The sequence below is a fragment of the Muntiacus reevesi genome, chromosome 9, assembly GCF_963930625.1.
Source record: "Muntiacus reevesi chromosome 9, mMunRee1.1, whole genome shotgun sequence".
NCBI classification, from domain to species: Eukaryota; Metazoa; Chordata; class Mammalia; order Artiodactyla; family Cervidae; genus Muntiacus; species Muntiacus reevesi.
In genome coordinates this window covers 33,976,166-33,994,883 of record NC_089257.1, presented here as the reverse complement: position 1 = coordinate 33,994,883, position 18,718 = coordinate 33,976,166, and the positions used below count along the sequence as shown (strand labels likewise).

The 18,718-nt window shown below is 35.8% G+C and overlaps 1 protein-coding gene across 1 annotated transcript in view; it reads left to right on the top strand.

Moving 5' to 3' along the window:
* Positions 1-18,718, top strand: part of ANO3 (anoctamin 3) — a 210,480-nt gene that overhangs the window by 84,471 nt on the left and 107,291 nt on the right. The window contains exons 5-8 of the mRNA XM_065944652.1: positions 4,130-4,174; positions 12,598-12,729; positions 13,288-13,394; positions 15,583-15,638. Coding sequence (XP_065800724.1) covers positions 4,130-4,174; positions 12,598-12,729; positions 13,288-13,394; positions 15,583-15,638 — 340 coding nt within the window. The remainder of the gene's footprint in view (positions 1-4,129; positions 4,175-12,597; positions 12,730-13,287; positions 13,395-15,582; positions 15,639-18,718) is intronic.

Genomic DNA, 18,718 nt, shown 5'->3' with positions numbered 1-18,718 from the left:
TTTTGCAGCATCTTTCCATATTACTTTAATAATAGATGTAGCATAACCAACACCTTAGTAACTAACTTCTGATTTATTTCTAAAATTTGGGATAGCAGTCAGCTCATGAAAAGGGAATATTATTCAGGTATAGAATAAGTGGCAAAGTATTTTCATGATTGTAAGCTCAGTTTCCAAATGTCAATTGTTATCATATTTAGGGACATAGATATTGTCTTAAAATTAAGAAATGCGTGGACGTCAAAGAACTTAAATAGGAAAAATGCATATCTCTTTTCAAGACAAGATTTTTAAAAAGATTTATGCAAGAGGGACATACCCATGCTTGACTATTCCATATATTTATTCAGTGTTGAAATCTATATTGCATTCCATAAAGAAAAGCTGCAAATTTATTCAGAAAAAATTATTAGAGTTATAACCCTTCCTACAAAAGTTTTCTGCTAACTTACTGTTTGAACACGAAACTTCAACATATTATCTAGAGCCTATGCTTGAATATTTGGCATATATAGAATTTTATATATCTAAATTTTCTAGCTATTTCTTTTCTTAATTAAAATGGCCTGTGTACTGGACTTGATGCTTCATAACTAACCCCCCCCCAAAAAAAAAACCCTGAGAATTAAAATATCCCACATTTTCTACCTTTTATTCTATCAGGAATGACTTTCATGTCTTCTATATTCCATAAATATCAATTCCCACTTTCATCATTTTTCTTTTTATTCAAGGTGATTCATATTCATTTTTACCCTTCTCACATTAAAATGGTCAAGCCTATTTAAGATGATTCAGTCATCCTGTAGTTTCTCAGACTGAGTTCAATATGGGGTCAATCTTCCATCTTTCCTCAAGCTTTTCCTCCCACAAATATTTTAATCATAGCAAATTTGGGAGAATTTTTTAAAACAACTAAGAACAACCTTTTATTATATTTCGGAATAAACTTATATCACCTTTGTATGCAAAGAATAACTCACTCAAAAATAAAATGATGTACTAAAATACAGAGAGCCCAATGTATAAAATAGAGTAAAGTGCAGGAGCTTTGCTTAACAAGAAGCAGGGACCAGGGTCCCTCTCATATAACAGTCCTTCTCATTTTGGCCTGCAAACATCTTCACATGTAGCTACTAGCAATGTGAAACACTGGTTGGAAACAGTGATTGAGATAATGATTTACTTATAATTTTGAGTGACTTGTTGTAAGTGGGTGGGTAGGTAAGTAGATAAATGCTGTCTTGTTTCAAGGTGTAAAATAGAAGGATCTTTTAAATGAAAAAATAAGGGAAAATAAAGAAAACTCTGTCAATGAACAATATGCAGTTAATAAATTATGTAATGAAGATTGTATGTGGAAATAATTTGGTCCTGCAGGTTCATTTATGCAGAAAGACTAAGGAAAATTGCAAGTTATTATTGACTGAGTGGGTTAAAGATTCACTTGTATATGTTAGGGGAATGTAATTAAAAACTAAATCTTCCCCAAGCAAAGAAGCTTCTCCACAAAGATACAAGAGAAAGATCACCCTTTTTATCATGAATAAGCATTAAACCAAAATTCAGCTTGCGTCTCAGGAAATTCACTGAGATTGCAAAGACAGAAAGAAAGCTCACCCTTTTATACAGCCGCGCAGATACAAGTCATTATGGGCATGTCCTCAAGTAAGAGGACTTGACAGCATTAATTGTCACACATAGTTCATCCTGGATTTGACTGGTAATTAGAATGTTAGTTAATTGGGAAAAGTGAATATCTTAATTTTATTTGTTCTTACAGTCTAAAAACCATGTGTATTCATCTTGTATGATTTTCTTCCTTCAGTTGTTTTTTATTTCTCCCAAAGCATTTAAAAAATTTTTTTAAATGATTAAAAGAATGCTTCAAAATAGTAACAATAAAAAAAGAATAACATTTTGTCTAAATGTTTCCTTGTCCTTTTATGTTATTCCTTACCATATCCACAACTGATAATTATAATCATAATCCTTATCTTCTCTTAATCACATTCATAGATTTTTTTGATGCTGATAATTATTTAAACCAATTTCTACATTTGTAGTTTTTAAAAGATATACCTTATTTAGTAAATGTTTGTTAAATTCAAAGTACCCTCAGGCACTGAAGGAAATAAATGCAGCTGTGAGTTAAAAGCTCATTCATTTATTCATTAGTCATGGGAATCCTCATTACTATCTACCAAAGGTTATACCATATACACAAAGTCAGATGAACTGAAACTGCCATCTTTAAGAAGCCCAATCTCCTGTAGAAGATAGTCAGTAAACAGTTGTATAATAATGGGGTAAATAATGTGAGTTTTAGAGTGAAGATGGGTTTATAGCCCAATAGGGAGTGAATGACATGTGCCCACAGACCTGTGTATATTTGGAAAAAGTGAAAGAAGTGGTATTTAAAATGTGAGTTTAGGATAAGCAAGCAATCATTCAAACTCCATCCTTAAAATTAGTGTTAGAGTATGTCAGGGACAAGTTAAAATTCTTTTCTAGGATTGTGACTGGTGATTGCTGTGAAATACAGCAGCTCAGAATGTTTTCAGGTTTTCTAAGCAGTTAATAATACAGGACTAAATATCAATTGTACTGACTCTCAGTCCTGCTTTCTAGAAACCACACACATTGCAGAGGAGTCTTCTGATTCTCTGGAATGGGTTTTTGTGGGTGGGGGTAAAGAGGCATTTTAGAAGGTCCTGAATGAGATTCTTGAGTTCCAAGATGTGGATTTAGTGAGAATCTTCTAGAGGGTGGATAAACCTCAGTCATTAAAATATTTAGTTTCTCAAAAATCAGAATGGTACACACTTACTTAATATACTCAATATCTTTTAGCCCAAAACCTTAGCATCAGTGGTTAAGATCCTTCATTATATATGCCTTGTTCATTATCCCCTCACCTCTTTATGATCCTCAACTTGCAATTTATATGCTGGCAATTATCAAATTAGTAAAAATTCCCTGAATTTTACAATGGTTCATATGGTATGAATGGTTATGAATGGTTCATAACCATTTCATATTCTGCTACCTCAGGCTAAAATGCTGTGTCCTAAGTACTCCCTTTAGAAGACTCCTGTCATTCAACAAGGTTGAATTTAAGACTCGATACAGATAACACACAGGGAAGAAGGCTTCCCTGTCTCCTTTCTCCTACATCTACAAAAGCTAAGTGAGATCCCTTCCTAGGTACTTCTATAGCCCTCTCTATTTTCTGTGTGATCACACTTTATTATAACTATCACTTGTCTCCTCAACTGTAAAGTAGCTTTTTGAGGGTAAAGACCCTCTTTTTTCTCTAAATTTTTAATGGTTATAATTTAATTATAATATAATTCTAATATTAAGGTTATAATTCTTTGCAATATCAGAAATATTCAGTACATATGTGTTTAGATGGATAGATGACTTCGTATAACACGTAAGCATATGCTCTGATTAATATGTATTGTGTAGCAGAAGACAGACTTTCAAAAGAGAATTAAGGGACTTCCCTGATGGTCTAGTGGCTAAGACTCTGAACTCCAATTGCAGAGCACCTGAATTTGATCCCTGGTTGGGGAACAAGATCCCAGATGCTGCAACTAAGACCCAGAACAGCCAAATAAATATTTTTTAAAACTTAAAATAAAAATAAAATATTCAAAAATGATCTATTGATTTATGAAGTGTCTCTGTTATTAGTAACTTCGATTCTGAAATTAAAACAATGCAAATTCACCATTCTTCCTATTTGTGTGTGTTCTCAGTCACTTTAGTCGTGTCTGACTCTTTGCAATCCCATGGTCTGTAGCCCACCAGGCTCCTCTGTCCATAGGATTATCCAGGCAGGAATACTGGAGTGAGTTGCCATGTCCTCCTCCAGGAGATCTTTCCAATCCAGGGATCAAACAACATGTCTTCTGCATCTCCTGCATTGCAGGCTGATTCTTTACCCACTGAGACACCTGGGAAATATTCTTCCTGTTATACTGCTTTATTTCGTGTCTTTCTTTAGATGTGAAAATGAGAGTATTGAAATGCTCAGTATAATTGAATGTTGTCACTCCCTAATTTCACGATTTTCATGTGACTTTCCTCAGCTGATTTCTTTCTTTCTTTCTTTTTTTAGGAAAAAATCCTATTACACTGACCGGAGGAGCAAATCAATGGGCAGGTTGGTGGGTGATATGTAATTTGTTTACAACCAATTTGTCATCCGGGAAAAAAAAATTAAAAATGCATTTGATTATCTGTAACAGCAGTTGTAAATTTTAGAAAGGGGAAATTTATTATTTATTCAAGAGATTTCCAAAGTGATTATGCCAAATTTAATAATGCTTAAAATCATGATCTATTTTTTTCTGTTTACCATTGCCATTCCTACAATCTTCCGTTTATATAATATTATAAAACAAGGATTTTAATTGCTAGTTAGTGTTTTAGGAGATTTTAATTTTAAAAACAGTTATAAAACCAGGATTGATAGGTAAATGATGACCCACTAAAGTAATAGACACAGTAGAGGCGTTCTGGATCATTTAATCCAAGCCTCTTATTGATAAGATGGTAAAAGAAAGATTAGCATTCGGAGTGATGAAGTGGTTTCCCAAGGTCATACAGCATCTTTTGTATCATGTACCTACTTTTATTCCACTAGCTGAGGCTGACTCTCTTTCAGTCCTGGTATTGAAAGCGAACTTCTTTTTAAAAGCTTTATCTCAAAGCAACATCTCCTTATGTATTGTGGTAACAATAGCTATGGCAAAGGAATTAATTAAAACATAACCCTGAGACACAAGAAACCCTCCCACCTGAATTGCCTTGGCCCCTTTTCACCAGAGGAAATGGGCTTTCATTTAATGAACTCTACAAACAAAAGGCTTATGATATTTGACTGTTCTGCTCCTTGCAAAGAAATCAATTAACCAAAGCAGAATGTGAATGTCTGGTAGTAGGCTCTAGTGAATGATACTGCAGGATGCTGCAAATCAGAATGACACAAAAACTAGAAAAATACAGTGTAAATATCTGACCATTTAAAGAAAGAATTTAATAAATCTAGTTCTTTTACCAAAGAAACATCTAAATATAATTTGAAACTTTAAAATAGGAAATTTTTGTATTCAAGAGTATAAGAGTATACTCCTTTAAACACTAAATTTAAGTGTGGTTGGAATTGGTGACAAGAAAAGTAAATTGTGGGGGGAAAACTTGAAATTTGAATGAATGTTAAAAGGAATTAGTACTTAAATGGCTTTTAATAAAATTAATGATGTTTCTTAGCCAGTCAGATTTTTCTGTTTGTCAGGTTCACATATTCAGAGTTACTGTGAGCTTTCACAATTTCCCTTGTGTTCATTTGTTCCTAGTCTACATAGCAAATTTCCAAAGTTATTTTTGCATAACAAGATCAAATTCAATGGGATATTATATAATTATACAACTGCAAGTTTTTCTCTACACGTGCCTGATTAATACTGCATTGTGTTGAGAAAACATGTTTGGGTTTACTTCTAGGTGCTATATAGAATTAGTGGGATTTTTGCCACTATGGAAGTGGCAGGTTTTCTGTTATACAGGTATATTCCTTTCAGAGACACAGAAGGATAAAATCCTGTATATTAAATTGGCAACAAATGTCTATATAATGCCATCATAATTTAGTTTTAGAATAAACTTGTGTTTAGAATTCCTGATAAATGTGTATTCTAAATTCTGTTTCTTTAACATTTTTAATAGTGGAAAAATGCTTTTCTTTTCTATTTTGGTCAAACAGAAGTAAATTAGAACAATAAACACTATATTATGTGTCATAATATATTTTATTTTCTTTTGTTTATTATATTTTCTTTCATTTTATGAAATGAAAGTAAGGTTATCAGTTATTCCAAATGATTGTTAATTTATCTTAAGGAGTACTCTAGCTTACTGACCTACAACTTACATATTACAAATAGTTTTCTTTGTTCTTGAGTTAGTGGATGCATATGAAGAGGGTAACAAATAAATAGGAAAAGAAAAATTTATAAAGTACATGATATTAAACTGAAAAAAAATGATTGCCTTGGTATTTGCTTGAGTTTACACTTTCAATTAAGGAAATGACTGATTTTGATTTTTCTTAAAACAGACCTTTGGAAAAGTAAAGTTAAATGTGTGTGTGTGTGGGGGGGGTCATCATTGTTATGGAATTATAAAACCCAATTTGTAGACATTTGGAAAGAGGGAAGCAAAACTCAGATGTGTGCACTTGGATAACACTGTGCTTTCCCTTTTCTGATGTGGGAGAAATGTTTTGTGCATGGGTAATTTGGCCAATAAACATTAGGGGAAAAGTAGGTACAGGCAATTATCCAGGCTTTGAAGATCATTGTTTCTCCAGGCAGATCGATAGGAAATGTATATAAAAATACAGTTCAAGCATTGCTGCTATCTATAATTAGTTAACAAAGCACTTTAATACTCAGTTATCAAAGCAGTTTCAAAACAACCCTTTAGGGAGGCATAACAAAGCATAACCAGTTTTGCAGATCAGGGAAAATAAATGATTTCATTATCACCGCTTTTCACCAATGCCGCATCTCAGGCCCTAGCTTTTATAGCTGGTGGGCTCTGACCAAGTTCTTCTGACCCTTTAATCCAGATTTCTTTTTAAGTTCCCTTGAATTCTCTGCTTTCCACTGATTTTAGCAAAGAAACTTAAAGCGCTGTTAGAAGTCATCTTCACATTTTGCCATAAAATCTTGAGTTTGCAAAATGGCTAATGTGATAAAGGTTTGGTTCAGTTCAGTTCAGTTCAGTTGCTCAGTTGTGTATGACTCTGCGACATCATGAACTGCAGCACGCCAGGCTTCCCTGTCCATCACCAACTCCCAGAGCTTACTCAAACTCATCTCCACTGAGTCAATGATGCCATCCAACCATCTAATCCTCCGTTGTCCCCTTCTCCTCCCACCTTCAATCTTTCCCGCCCATCAGGGTCTTTTCAAATGAGTCAGTTCATCACATCAGGTGGCCAAAGTATTGGAGTTTCAGCTTCAACATCAGTTCATTAGAAAATGAACACTCAGGACTGATCTCCTTTAGGATGGACAGGTTGGATCTTCTTGCAGTCCAAGGGACTCTCAGGAGTCTTCTCCAACACCACAGTTCAAAAGCATCAATTCTTTGGTGTTCAGCTTTCTATACAGTCCAACTCTCACATCCATACATGACTACTGGAAAAACAATAGCTTTGACTAAATGGACCTTTGTTGGCAAAGTAATATCTCTGCTTTTTGATATGCTGTCTAGGCTGGTCATAACTTTTCTTCCAAGGAGCAAGCATCTTTTATTTTCATGGCTGCAGTCATCATCTGCAGTGATTTTGGAGCACCCCCCAAATAAAGTCTCTCAGTGTTTCCACTGTTTCCCCATCTATTTGCCATGAAGTGATGGGACCAGATGCCATAATCTTAGTTTTCTGAATGTTGAGTTTTAAGCCAAATTTTTCACTCTCCTCTTTCACTTTCATCATGATGCTCTTTAGTTCTTCACTTTCTGCCATAAGGGTGGTTTCATCTGAGTATCTGAGGTTACTGATATTTCTCGTGGCAGTCTTGATTCCAGCTTGTGCTTCATCGAGCCTGGCATTTTGTATGATGTACTCTGCATATAAGTTAAATAAGCAAGGTGTCAATATACAGCCTTGACATACTCCTTTCCCAATTTGGGACCAGTATGTTGTTCCATGTCCAGTTTTAACTGTTGCTTCTTGACCTGCATACAGATTCCTCAGGAGGCAGATCAGCTGGTTTGGTATTCCCATCTCTTTCAGAATTTTCCACAGTTTGTTGTGATCCACACAGTCAAAGGCTTTGGTGTAGTCAATAGAGCAGAAGTAGATGTTTTTCTGGAACTCTCTTGCTTTTTCAATAATCCAATGGATGCTGGCAATTTGATCTCTGGTTCCTCTGCCTTTTCTAAAACCAGCTTGAACATCTGTAAGTTCATGGTTCATCTACCACTGAAGCCTGGCTTGGAGAATTTTGAGCATTCTTTGTTAGTGGTTGTGTGAGATGAATGCAATTGTGTGGTAGTTTGAACATTTTTTGGCATTGTTTTTCTTTGGGATTAGAATGAAAACTGACCTTTTCCAGTCCTGTGGCCACTGCTGAGTTTTCCAAATTTGCTGGCATATTGAGTGCAGCACTATCACAGCATCATCTTTTAGGATTTGATATAGCTCAACTGGAATTCTGTCACCTTCACTAGCTTTGTTCGTACTGATACTTCCTAAAGCCCACTTGACTTCACTTTTTAGGATATCTGACTCTAGGTGAGTGATCACACCATGATGATTATCTGGTTTGGTAGGGTGTCACTAATACATTTGATTGCATACATGGCCTGGGGGTTGTTGTGGTGGTTGTAGAAGTAGTAGTGATATTCCTTTTCCTTATTAACCTCATAAATTTTATTGAGTCTTCACTTTGCACTGTAAGGTCAGGCTTTACCTATTTAGTTATCAGGATATCCCTTCATTTAAAGGATCAAAAACTGAATGAGAATCAAAGAAATTAAGTCATAAGCTAGATCTTCTCATCATGTGATTCAGATCCAATCATGACTGCATTGGACATGTCCTGACACATGGACATCACCAGATGGTCAACACCAAAATCAGACTGGTTATATTCTTTGCAGTCAAAGATGGAGAAGCTCTATACAGTCAGCAAAAACAAGACCGGGAGCTGACTATGGCTCAGATCATGAACTTCTTATTGCTAATTCAGACTTAAATTGAAGAAAGTGGGGAAAACCACTAGATTATTCAGGTATGATGTAAATCACGTCCTTATGATTATACAGTGGGAGTGAGAAATAGATTTAAGGGACTAGATCTGATAGAGTGACTGATAAACTATGGACGGAGGTTCATGACACTGTATAGGGATCAAGATCATCGCCAAGAAAAAAAATGCAGAAGGGCAAAATGGCTGTGTGAGGAGGCCTTACAAATAGCTGTGAAAAGAAGGGAAGTGAAAATCAAAGGAAAGATATTTGAATGCAGAGTTCCAAAGAATAGCAAGGAGATATAAGAAAGCTTTCCTCAGCTATCAATGCAAAGAAATAGAGGAAAACAATAGAATAGGAAAGACTAAAGATCTCTTCAAGAAAATTAGAGGTACCAAGAGAACATTTCATGCAAAGATGGGCTCAATAAATGGCAGAAGTGGAATGGACCTAACAGAAGCAGAAGATATTAAGAAGAGGTGGCAAAAATGCATGGAAGAACCATAGAAAAAAGAACTTCACCACCCAAATTATCACGATGGTATGATCACTCACCTAGAGCCAGACATCCTGGAATGTGAAGTCAAGTGGGCCTTAGGAAGTATCACCAGGAGCAAAGCTAGTGGAGGTGATGGAATTCCAGGAGAGCTATTTCAAATCCTAAAAGATGATGCTATGATAGAGCTGCACTCAATATGCCAGCAAATTTGGAAAACTCAGCAGTGGCCACAGGACTGGAAAAGGTCAGTTTTCGTTCTAATGCCAAAGAAAGGCAATGCCAAAGAATGCTCAAACTACCGCATAATTGCACTCATCTCACACACTAGTAAAGTAATGCTAAAAATTCTCCAAGCCAGGCTTCAGCATTACGTGAACTGTGAACTTCCAGATGTTCAACCTGGTTTTAGAAAAGGCAGAGGAACCAGAGATCAGATTGCGAGCATTCACTAGATTATCGAAAAAGCAAGAGAGTTCCAGAAAAACATATATTTCTGCTTTATTGACTATGCCAAAGCCTTTGACTGTGTGGATCACAAAAAACTGTGGAAAATTCTGAAAGAGATGGGAATACCAGGCCACCTGAATTGCCTCTTGAGAAACCTGTATGCAGGTCAGGAGGCAATATTTAGAACTGGACATGGAACAGCAGACTGGTTCCAAATAGAAAAAGGAGTATGTCAAGGTTGTATACTGTCACCCTGCTTATTTAATGCAGAATACATCATGAGAAATGCTGGGCTGGAGGAAGCACAAGCTGGAATCAAGATTGTCATGAGAAATTTGAATAACCTCAGACATGCAGATGACACCACCCTTATGGCAGAAAGTGATGAAGAACTAAAGAGTCTCTTGATGAAACTAAAAAAGGAGAGTGAAAAAGTTGGCTTAAAGCTCAACATTCAGAAAACTAAGATCATGGCATTTGGTCCCATCACTTCATGGCAAATAGATGGGGAAACAGTAGAAACAGTGAGAAACTTGATTTTGGGGGCTCTAAAATCACTGCAGATGGTGATTGCAGCCTTGAAATTAAAAGACGCTTACTCCTTAGAAGGAAAGTTATGACCAACCTAGGCAGCATATTAAAAAGCAGAGGCATTACTTTGCCAACAAAGGTCTGTCTAGTCAAGGCTATGGTTTTTCCAGTGGTCATGTATGGATGTAAGAGTTGGACTATAAAGAAGGCTGAGCACAGAATAATTGATGCTTTTGAACTGTGGTGTTGGAGAAGACTCTTGAGTGTCCCTTGGACTGCAAGGAGATCCAACCAGTCCATCCTAAAGGTTCATTGGAAGGATTGATGTTGAAGCTGAAACGCCAATACTTTGGCCACCTGATGTGAAGAACCGACTCATTTTAAAAGACCCTGATGCTAGGAAAGATTGAGGGCAGGAGGAGAAGGGCACAACAGAGAATGAGATGGTTGGATGGCATCACCGACTCAATGGACATGGGTTTGGGTAGACTCTGGGAGTTGGTGATGGACAGGGAGGCCTGGCGTGCTGCAGTTCAAGGTGTCACAAAGAGTCAGACATGACTGAGCGACTGACCTGAACTGAACTGAACTGAACTGACTGCATTTCATTATCGGTCATCATTTTTTTCCTTCACAGGAAGTGTGTGAAAGGCCTAAACTGATAATATGATTTATTTATCTTTAAAAGGTCAATGATGATCTAAAAGTCACTTTATTTCATTTGTCTAATTTTGTCAGAAATAATAGGCCCTTGAGTCCTGTAGCTTATCGGCATTTTCTAATTGTCATCAGATGCCTCTTTTATTTGATCCTCCTAGCCACCTAATGAAGTAGGACAGATGGAATTACTTCCCGTTTTTACAGATGAGGGACCTAAAGCTCAAATACTGGAAATGTTTGGCTCAGTTTCCATTACTGGCAAATTTATCCTCCAGCTTCTATACCATTGTTTTCTTCACTAGGCTGAATTTCAAAAGTTAGAATAATTGCTTTATAACACACTCAGTGTTTTTACATGTCTGCACAAGTGGCTAGAATGCAGTGATATTTTGTGATTTCAGAGACTTTCTTTGTAATAAGGAGAAACCAAAAAGACTCTTCAGATAATGTTAATGTGTTATTTTAGGCTAGAAAGAAACACTCTGGTCCCTGCAAAACCAAAAAAGATTTGGCATCTAAATGATAACCTTATTTGGCAAAGAAAAGGTCCAAACTCTTTATATGCTAAACTTTAACATCAAGAGTTGATGGTTGTTTCAAATTATACATGGTATTTTTACCATAATAGACTTTAGTGAAATAATTTCTAAGATACAATCATTGCCTGCAGATTGTTATACTAAATTTTTTAAAGTTCAAGCAGAGTTGGCCAAACAAATATTAAGAGACATTGTACTTCTCTAGGAAAATATTCTTTCCTGCCACTTTGACTTACTATTACAGAAGAAGCCAAAAATTGCCAAAGACAGACCTCATAGTGTGTAAATATAGCACATTTTTATCAATATAACATAGCTGAGTCTATGGATAGCAGGATGAGCACCACAGAAGCTAGTTAGAAATGCAGGGTCTCAGAACTCAAACCTGTTGAATTAGCATCTGCATTTTAACAAGATATTCAGGTGACTTAACTGTCCATTAAAGTCCTGAAAGTACCACGAAAGCTCCTTGGCTCAACTTTACTTGTTGTTAATACTCAAGTTTAAAGTAAAACACCAACTCACAACTGTCTAGCAATGGCAGTACGATTACTTTTATGGGTGAGGAAACCAAGGCAAGCAGTTAAATAACTTGTCCCCACAGCTCCCATAATGCAGAGCTGCCCTTGAACCCAGTTTTTCTTGATTCCAAAACCCTTGCTGGTCCCATAGGACCTGTGGCTCCTGAAACTGGGTGTGTTGGGTATGTTGGAGCCATTTCTTTCTTTGCAGTATCCACTTTTGTGGAGCCACACTGCTGTAGATTTTCTAAAGTGATCTGTAGCCACACATATATAGATATATACACATGTATACACACAACTTTAATAAATAATCTCACTGGTTTTATTCTTTATGCTTTTTCCTACCCCATCCTTATACATGATGAGTTTCTAATATTTCCCCACAAGACTTTTCTTAGGAGGATAACCTAGTTACCCTGAAAGAATTTAAATAAATGCAAGATTTGGTTTGTTTTGGAATTTATTTCCTTTGTGTGAGCACAGAAATAATATATGTGTGTGGGTATGAGTGTGGATGTATGTATGTCTTTGGGAAACTCTTTTTCAGAATGATAGTGAAAGGTAGACATTCATGACTCTGGAATGCAACCTAACTCAGTTAAAAAATGTGACCTTGTTTCAGGGTGCAAAAATATTTTAGGAGAATCAAAAAATGGATGTCCCAAAACCCAATGGTTCTCGACAAGTCAGCTTTCCCAGACCTGGAGGATTCAGACTGCTATACTGGCCCTTTCAGCCGTGCACGGATTCACCAGTGAGTTCCCATATCTTTTCTCCCAGCATCTCTTGAAATCACCCTTTTGTTCTTTACATAATTGGCTCTCACATTTATTTCATGCAACTCTTTCTGCATTGGGAGAGTAGGACATGAAGGGAAAGGAAGAAACATTGCTTATCGCTAAAGTACTGAAAACAAAATAAGCTAACTCCTCGCTCAGAAAGTGCAGTATGGGGGAATGACATCAATAGTTAATGTGTTCTATTTGGAACCACATTGCTTAAGGTAGTACAAAATTTATGGGAGGCAAAAGACAATCTCTTCTTGTTTCATGCTCAATAAGAAATATGAGGATATCTAGGCTTCCTTATAAACTAAAAGATATTAAAATGAATATTTGATAGTGCCCTGTATTATTTATAACTGTAGCCAAATGATTTTTTTTAAGAGGAGGATTTCTCTTCTGATTTACTATACTTTCCATGCATTCATTTTAAGGGGAAAATGCATGGATGACTACCCAGGACCTTATAATTGTTGCTAGATTCTGTGATCTGCTTTGAATATTAAAACCAATCCCCTTAATCTTCCCAGCTTCATAATTAACAATAAGGACACCTTCTTCAGTAATGCTACTCGAAGCAGAATAGTCTATCACATGCTGCAGCACACCAAATATGAAAATGGAATATCAAAAGTGGGTAAGAACACCAATTCAAAACACAGTATGGTATTTATTTTTACTAATTACACTCAGAAGCATTTTTTGACTACTGAAGCTTTCCTTCTTGCATTAGATATGAGGATATAATGCAGTGAACAAATTCTCAACCTTCTATTTTCTTTTTTTTTTTTTTTAATTTTATTTTATTAGTTGGAGGCCAATTACTTCAAGAAAACAAAATAAAGCTTTTTTAAGGGCATATGGCAACATGTACTGAAATGTGAAATGTGCAAAAACTTTGGAACATAGACTTTATTTCTTGAAATTTATTCCAAAGAAAAAAATCTGACTCTTGAATAATGATATATGTAGATATTTGTCCACTGTGGCTTTGTAAACAGAAAATAGAGTAGAATAATATTGGAGATACTTTGTCCACTAGGTTATATCACATAATGTATCCATTAAAAATGATGTGATTTTATTCACTCAACTCAAATGTATTCAGCATCTATTATACTCTACATATTGTAAAAAGTATTTGACATAGACCCTTTACTGATGGAGATTGAGAATTAGTACTAGTTCTCTATTTGTTGACTTTGAAAGATATCTGAAAGCAATTATTGAATTGAAAAAATTATTACAAACTATAAGTCTATTATAATTTCATTTCCTAAACACAGATGAAAAGAAAAATCTAGACATATATGAAATAGTTTAGAGATTATCTCTGAAAGGTGAGATTATACCTAACTTTAGCTTTCTAAATATCTGTGTTGTTTGGATGTTTAGCACTGTGCTACAGCATGTCTGATGCAACAGAAAATTGAGAAAATCTCACCAGGGAAAATTAAGTAAAATTGCAAAGTTTACACAGAGCAAAGCAGAAAATAGCAGGTAACAGATGAGCTGGCCATTTGTTAGGGTGAAAAAGATGGCTGAAGAAATAGAGTGTTAGTCACATTCTAAAACTTTTTAAAGAGTTGATAGCTAATGGAAACTTGTACCAATATCTACTAATTTGCATTCAAATAGAATGCCACATTAGTAAAATGAACTATGTTTCACGTCATCCAAAAAGGAATGGTCAGACTTTGGTTCTCTTTTGATTAATAATTAATTTATTATAAAGCAATCAAAATAATTAATTTAAGCACTAAATCCTTATTAAAAATTTGACACTTAATCAGAAGTTTTCTAAATAAGAAATATAGAGAAATCCAGAATATAAACTACAAATGTGTCTAAATGATAGCACTATGTGCTTATGTAGTCTTTAAAGATAAATTGACATTTAAATGATTCATGTGCTTTGTCAAATATGCAATAAACACAGAAGGGTATAAAAATAAAATTTAAAAATTGGCACTGTTACAAAATAGTGCTAAATTTACATACATACATATATATCTCATAATTAGAATCATCCAATGTTTACAATTTTCTGTCCTTTTCAAAATTACCATTAGGTATATTTTCTCAAGCCCTTAGTATGCCTGAAAACATTATTGTAAATAGCTATAAATACTCTGTTATAAGCATTCATCAAACTGCAGTCATTTATCAAGCACTAATATAATTGAACCATAATAATGAAGCAATTCCCCAATTTTGGATGTATAATTATTTCTAATTCTTTACTAACGTAAATGATATTGCAATAAAAATTTCTGTTCGGAAAAAAATTCTCTGCAGTTTTATCAATATCTAGTCTTCCCAGAACGATATGAGAGAGTCCATTTCACTACACTCTCATTGGGTCAAAAGAGATTTTAAAAAGAGTCACATATTGCTATTTATTCTCTTTGGATCAGCATTAAAGAATTAAACATTTCTTGATACACAATCTCCTTTTGAGATATTTTTGGGAGTGAGGAATTCCTCTGCTTCCTTGACCAAATTTTGTTTTGAGGAAAAACAAGTTGTTCCAGGTTCATCTGCCTTCAAATAAGTTGGTATTAAAATGCCCACATTTCATGATATGGCAAAGTGCCATCCGTTATCACCTTGCAAAGCTCCTTTTATTATTGTTATAAGGACACAATTAGACTCAGATTCAGTCTCTTTCAGTGTTACTGTCCTTGTAGGTGGTATGGCTATGGAAGTAATTTGGGATATTTTGTTTTAAAATTAATTTATTGATCCAAGTATTATGTACATTACTTCAGAGGGAATTCTTCAATTAACCTAACTCAGGTACTATTCTATTTTTCTCTTTCCAGGTATCTGTAAACTTATAAACAATGGCTCATATATAGCAGCTTTCCCCCCACATGAGGTAATTTTAAAGAACAATTTCCATTAAAAGTTTTCTCCTGTTCAATGCTTGATCTCATTTTTTTTTTCAGTTAAGTCTAGCTGCCTTATTCCAGGAGGGTTCAATTAAGTGAGTGGCCCTGGACCTTTCTGAGACCCCCATAAACTGTGCCTGTGCGCTGGTCCTAGATTCCTTCTGCAGTTTGCCTTGTACCAGGAATCCCAGCCTCGGAGCGAACTCGTGAACGTGGCTCAGCCACTCTGACCAGACTGCTCCAGCGTAGAGCTCCAGGCTTGGCGCAGCTTGGAATTCACACAGCTGTGAAACAGGGCAGACTCTGGCCTGTGCCTACTGCCTCGGCAAACCTGAAAGCCCAAGGCAAACCCCAACCCTAAACCCCATTATTTACTTGATTTTCTGCCAGATTATTACCTCTTCCAGTTTTCAGTAGGTCATGTTGTGGTAGACTCTGCCTGTTGAGTCATAAACGACACATGAATCAGTTTTAAACTCCCTCCCCCAATACACACACATGCGTGCGCTTGCTCACAAACACACACACACACACTATATTCTTTTTTAAGGCAGTTTTGCATTTTAAAATAAGAACAAAGTATTTATGAGTTTAATGTGTGTGCTTTCAAAGCCCAGCAGTCTTCTCTTTTTAAAGGCTGAGGACTCAGAACCTAATCACTATACCAGAGGAATTCACAGTGTAGTATAACTCATAAAAGGTAAAATGTATCGAGCACTTCCTGTTTGGTACTGAGCTGTTATTTATACGGACTATCTCATTTAACTCTTGCAAACAACCCTTTGAGATGGGCAATAATATTGACCCTATTTTATAGATAGATCATTGACTTTGAGAAAGGTTAAATATCAATGACACAGTTTTGAACCTAAGAATCCAGACTTTAATGCTTCTATTCATTATGGTATACTTACTGATATTAGGAATAGAAATAACAATAGCAGATAATGTGTTAGAGTGTTTCATACAGCAAGTCCTGTGTGTGAATATTCCCATTCATCTGACGGTAACCCTGGAGAGGAGATATCATTATTTTGCCCTTGCAGAGAGACAGAAACATGGCTCAGAAATTAAACACCGTGTCCAATACGACCTAGTCAGTACTTGATAAAGTGTTTGGAGTGTGAGTCCCCTCAAGAGCTTCTATAGCACATAGTTTATTTTATTATTTTAAATACTTAGTCTACAAAGTAACCAGAGAAAAAGGTTCCCAGAGGTTTGTGCTATCAGCTATTTATTGTGAGACTTGAAATCTCATTGATTTGCTTTGTTTTTCAGATCACTGTTAAAGTGATATAATTTAATTAAGATAACATATATCATTTTTCATCAGTTGTGAAACATAAGTTTTCATATTTTCCTGTATCTGACTTTCACACACTCCAAAAAAAAAAAATAAAAATAAATGAATAAATAAATAAATACTTAGTCTACCTAACTAGTCTGTGTTCTGACAGTTTTTTTTTTTTTTTTGACAGTTTCTTATGTGAAATTTGGAACCTATTAGGGATAGGTTGGAGAAGGAAATGGCAACCCATTCCAGTATTCTTGCCTAGAGAATCCCGTGGACAGAGGAGTCTGGTGGGCTGCTGTCCATGGGGTCACACAGAGTCGGACACGACTGAAGTGACTTAGCGTGCATGCATGCATTGGAGAAGGAAATGGCAACCCACTCCAGTGTTCTTGCTTGGAGAAACCCAGGGACAGCGGAGCCTGGTGGGCTGCCGTCTATGCGGTCGCAGAGTCAGACACGACTGAAGCGACTTAGCAGCAGCAGCAGCAGCAGCAGGAATAGGTTGTAAATAATAGTCATTTTCCCATTTATTCTTGTAGCTTTGTAGAAAAAATAATATATTGTACACATATGCAAAATTACGGGTACACATATACAAAATGACAGAAAACAATATTGCTGAAATACAGGAAATGAAAAAGTGGCAAGTCAATAAAATGGACTCAGGAATTTCCTATTGATTTTGAAGGCTACTACTTGAAGAAAGAAAAACAAAGCTTATTTAGAGGAACATGGAGTCAATGGACTCTGTAACTTGAATAAGGTCACTCACACTTTCAGACCTCCTTTTTCCTTCATGCAAGAGTGTTAATATCAGTCTCATACTTTTTACTGCAGTTGAGATTTATTTTTTGTTTACAAAAAAGACAATAGCAAGAGGGGAGAAAGAGACATTTCCAGGGGAATTTGATACAACAATGAAGGAAGGGAAGGAGAGGAGTATATATATGAGAAAGACTGTCTAAAATATAGGTAGAATTGATCATCTTTCTTCCCATCTCCTTAGCTTCCAATCTTTAAGCACCTTGGGTTCCCTTAGGAAAGAAAACTCTGAGGCTGCACACTAACTGTACATCTACTTTTACCTGATTAATTTTTTTCATTAGAAGTGAAAGTGAAAAGTGAAAGTAGTTCAGTCGTGTCTGACTCTTTGCGACTCTATGGGCTATACAGTCCAGGGAATTCTCTAGGCCGGAACACTGGAGTGAGTAGCCGTTTCCTTCTCCAGGGGAATCTTCCTAACCCAGGGATCGACCCAGGTCTCCAGCATTGCAGACAGATTCTTTACCAACTGAGCTATCAGGGAAACACAGAAGTGAGAAAAACACAAGCAAAATCCATATGAACCTCTCATTTCAGCCTTGAGGCACCTGTAGACCATGAATCAGGTGCCATTTTTTCTTCATAGGATCTCACATCCCTGATTGTCTGGAAGGAGATGTTAGTTTGGCACTGTTCAACGGCCACAGTATAGCAAACACCTATAAAATTAACTAACAGTGATTTTGTACTTCTTATGTGCCTGACAGTTTATAGCTGTATGCCAAGTGGGTCCTCACAAAACCTCTTCTATATTGGTATATCATCTATATTTATTCTTATCCCCATCATCTAAGTGAGATAACTGAAACATAACTTTACTTGCTTTAAATTTTCATCAAACATGTCATAAAAGTAGAATCACACATCAAAGTGAGCAGAGGAACTTTGTTAAGTTCTGTGTCTAAGTTTTGATTCAGAAAATAAAATTATTATATCTATTGTCCTTTTTTA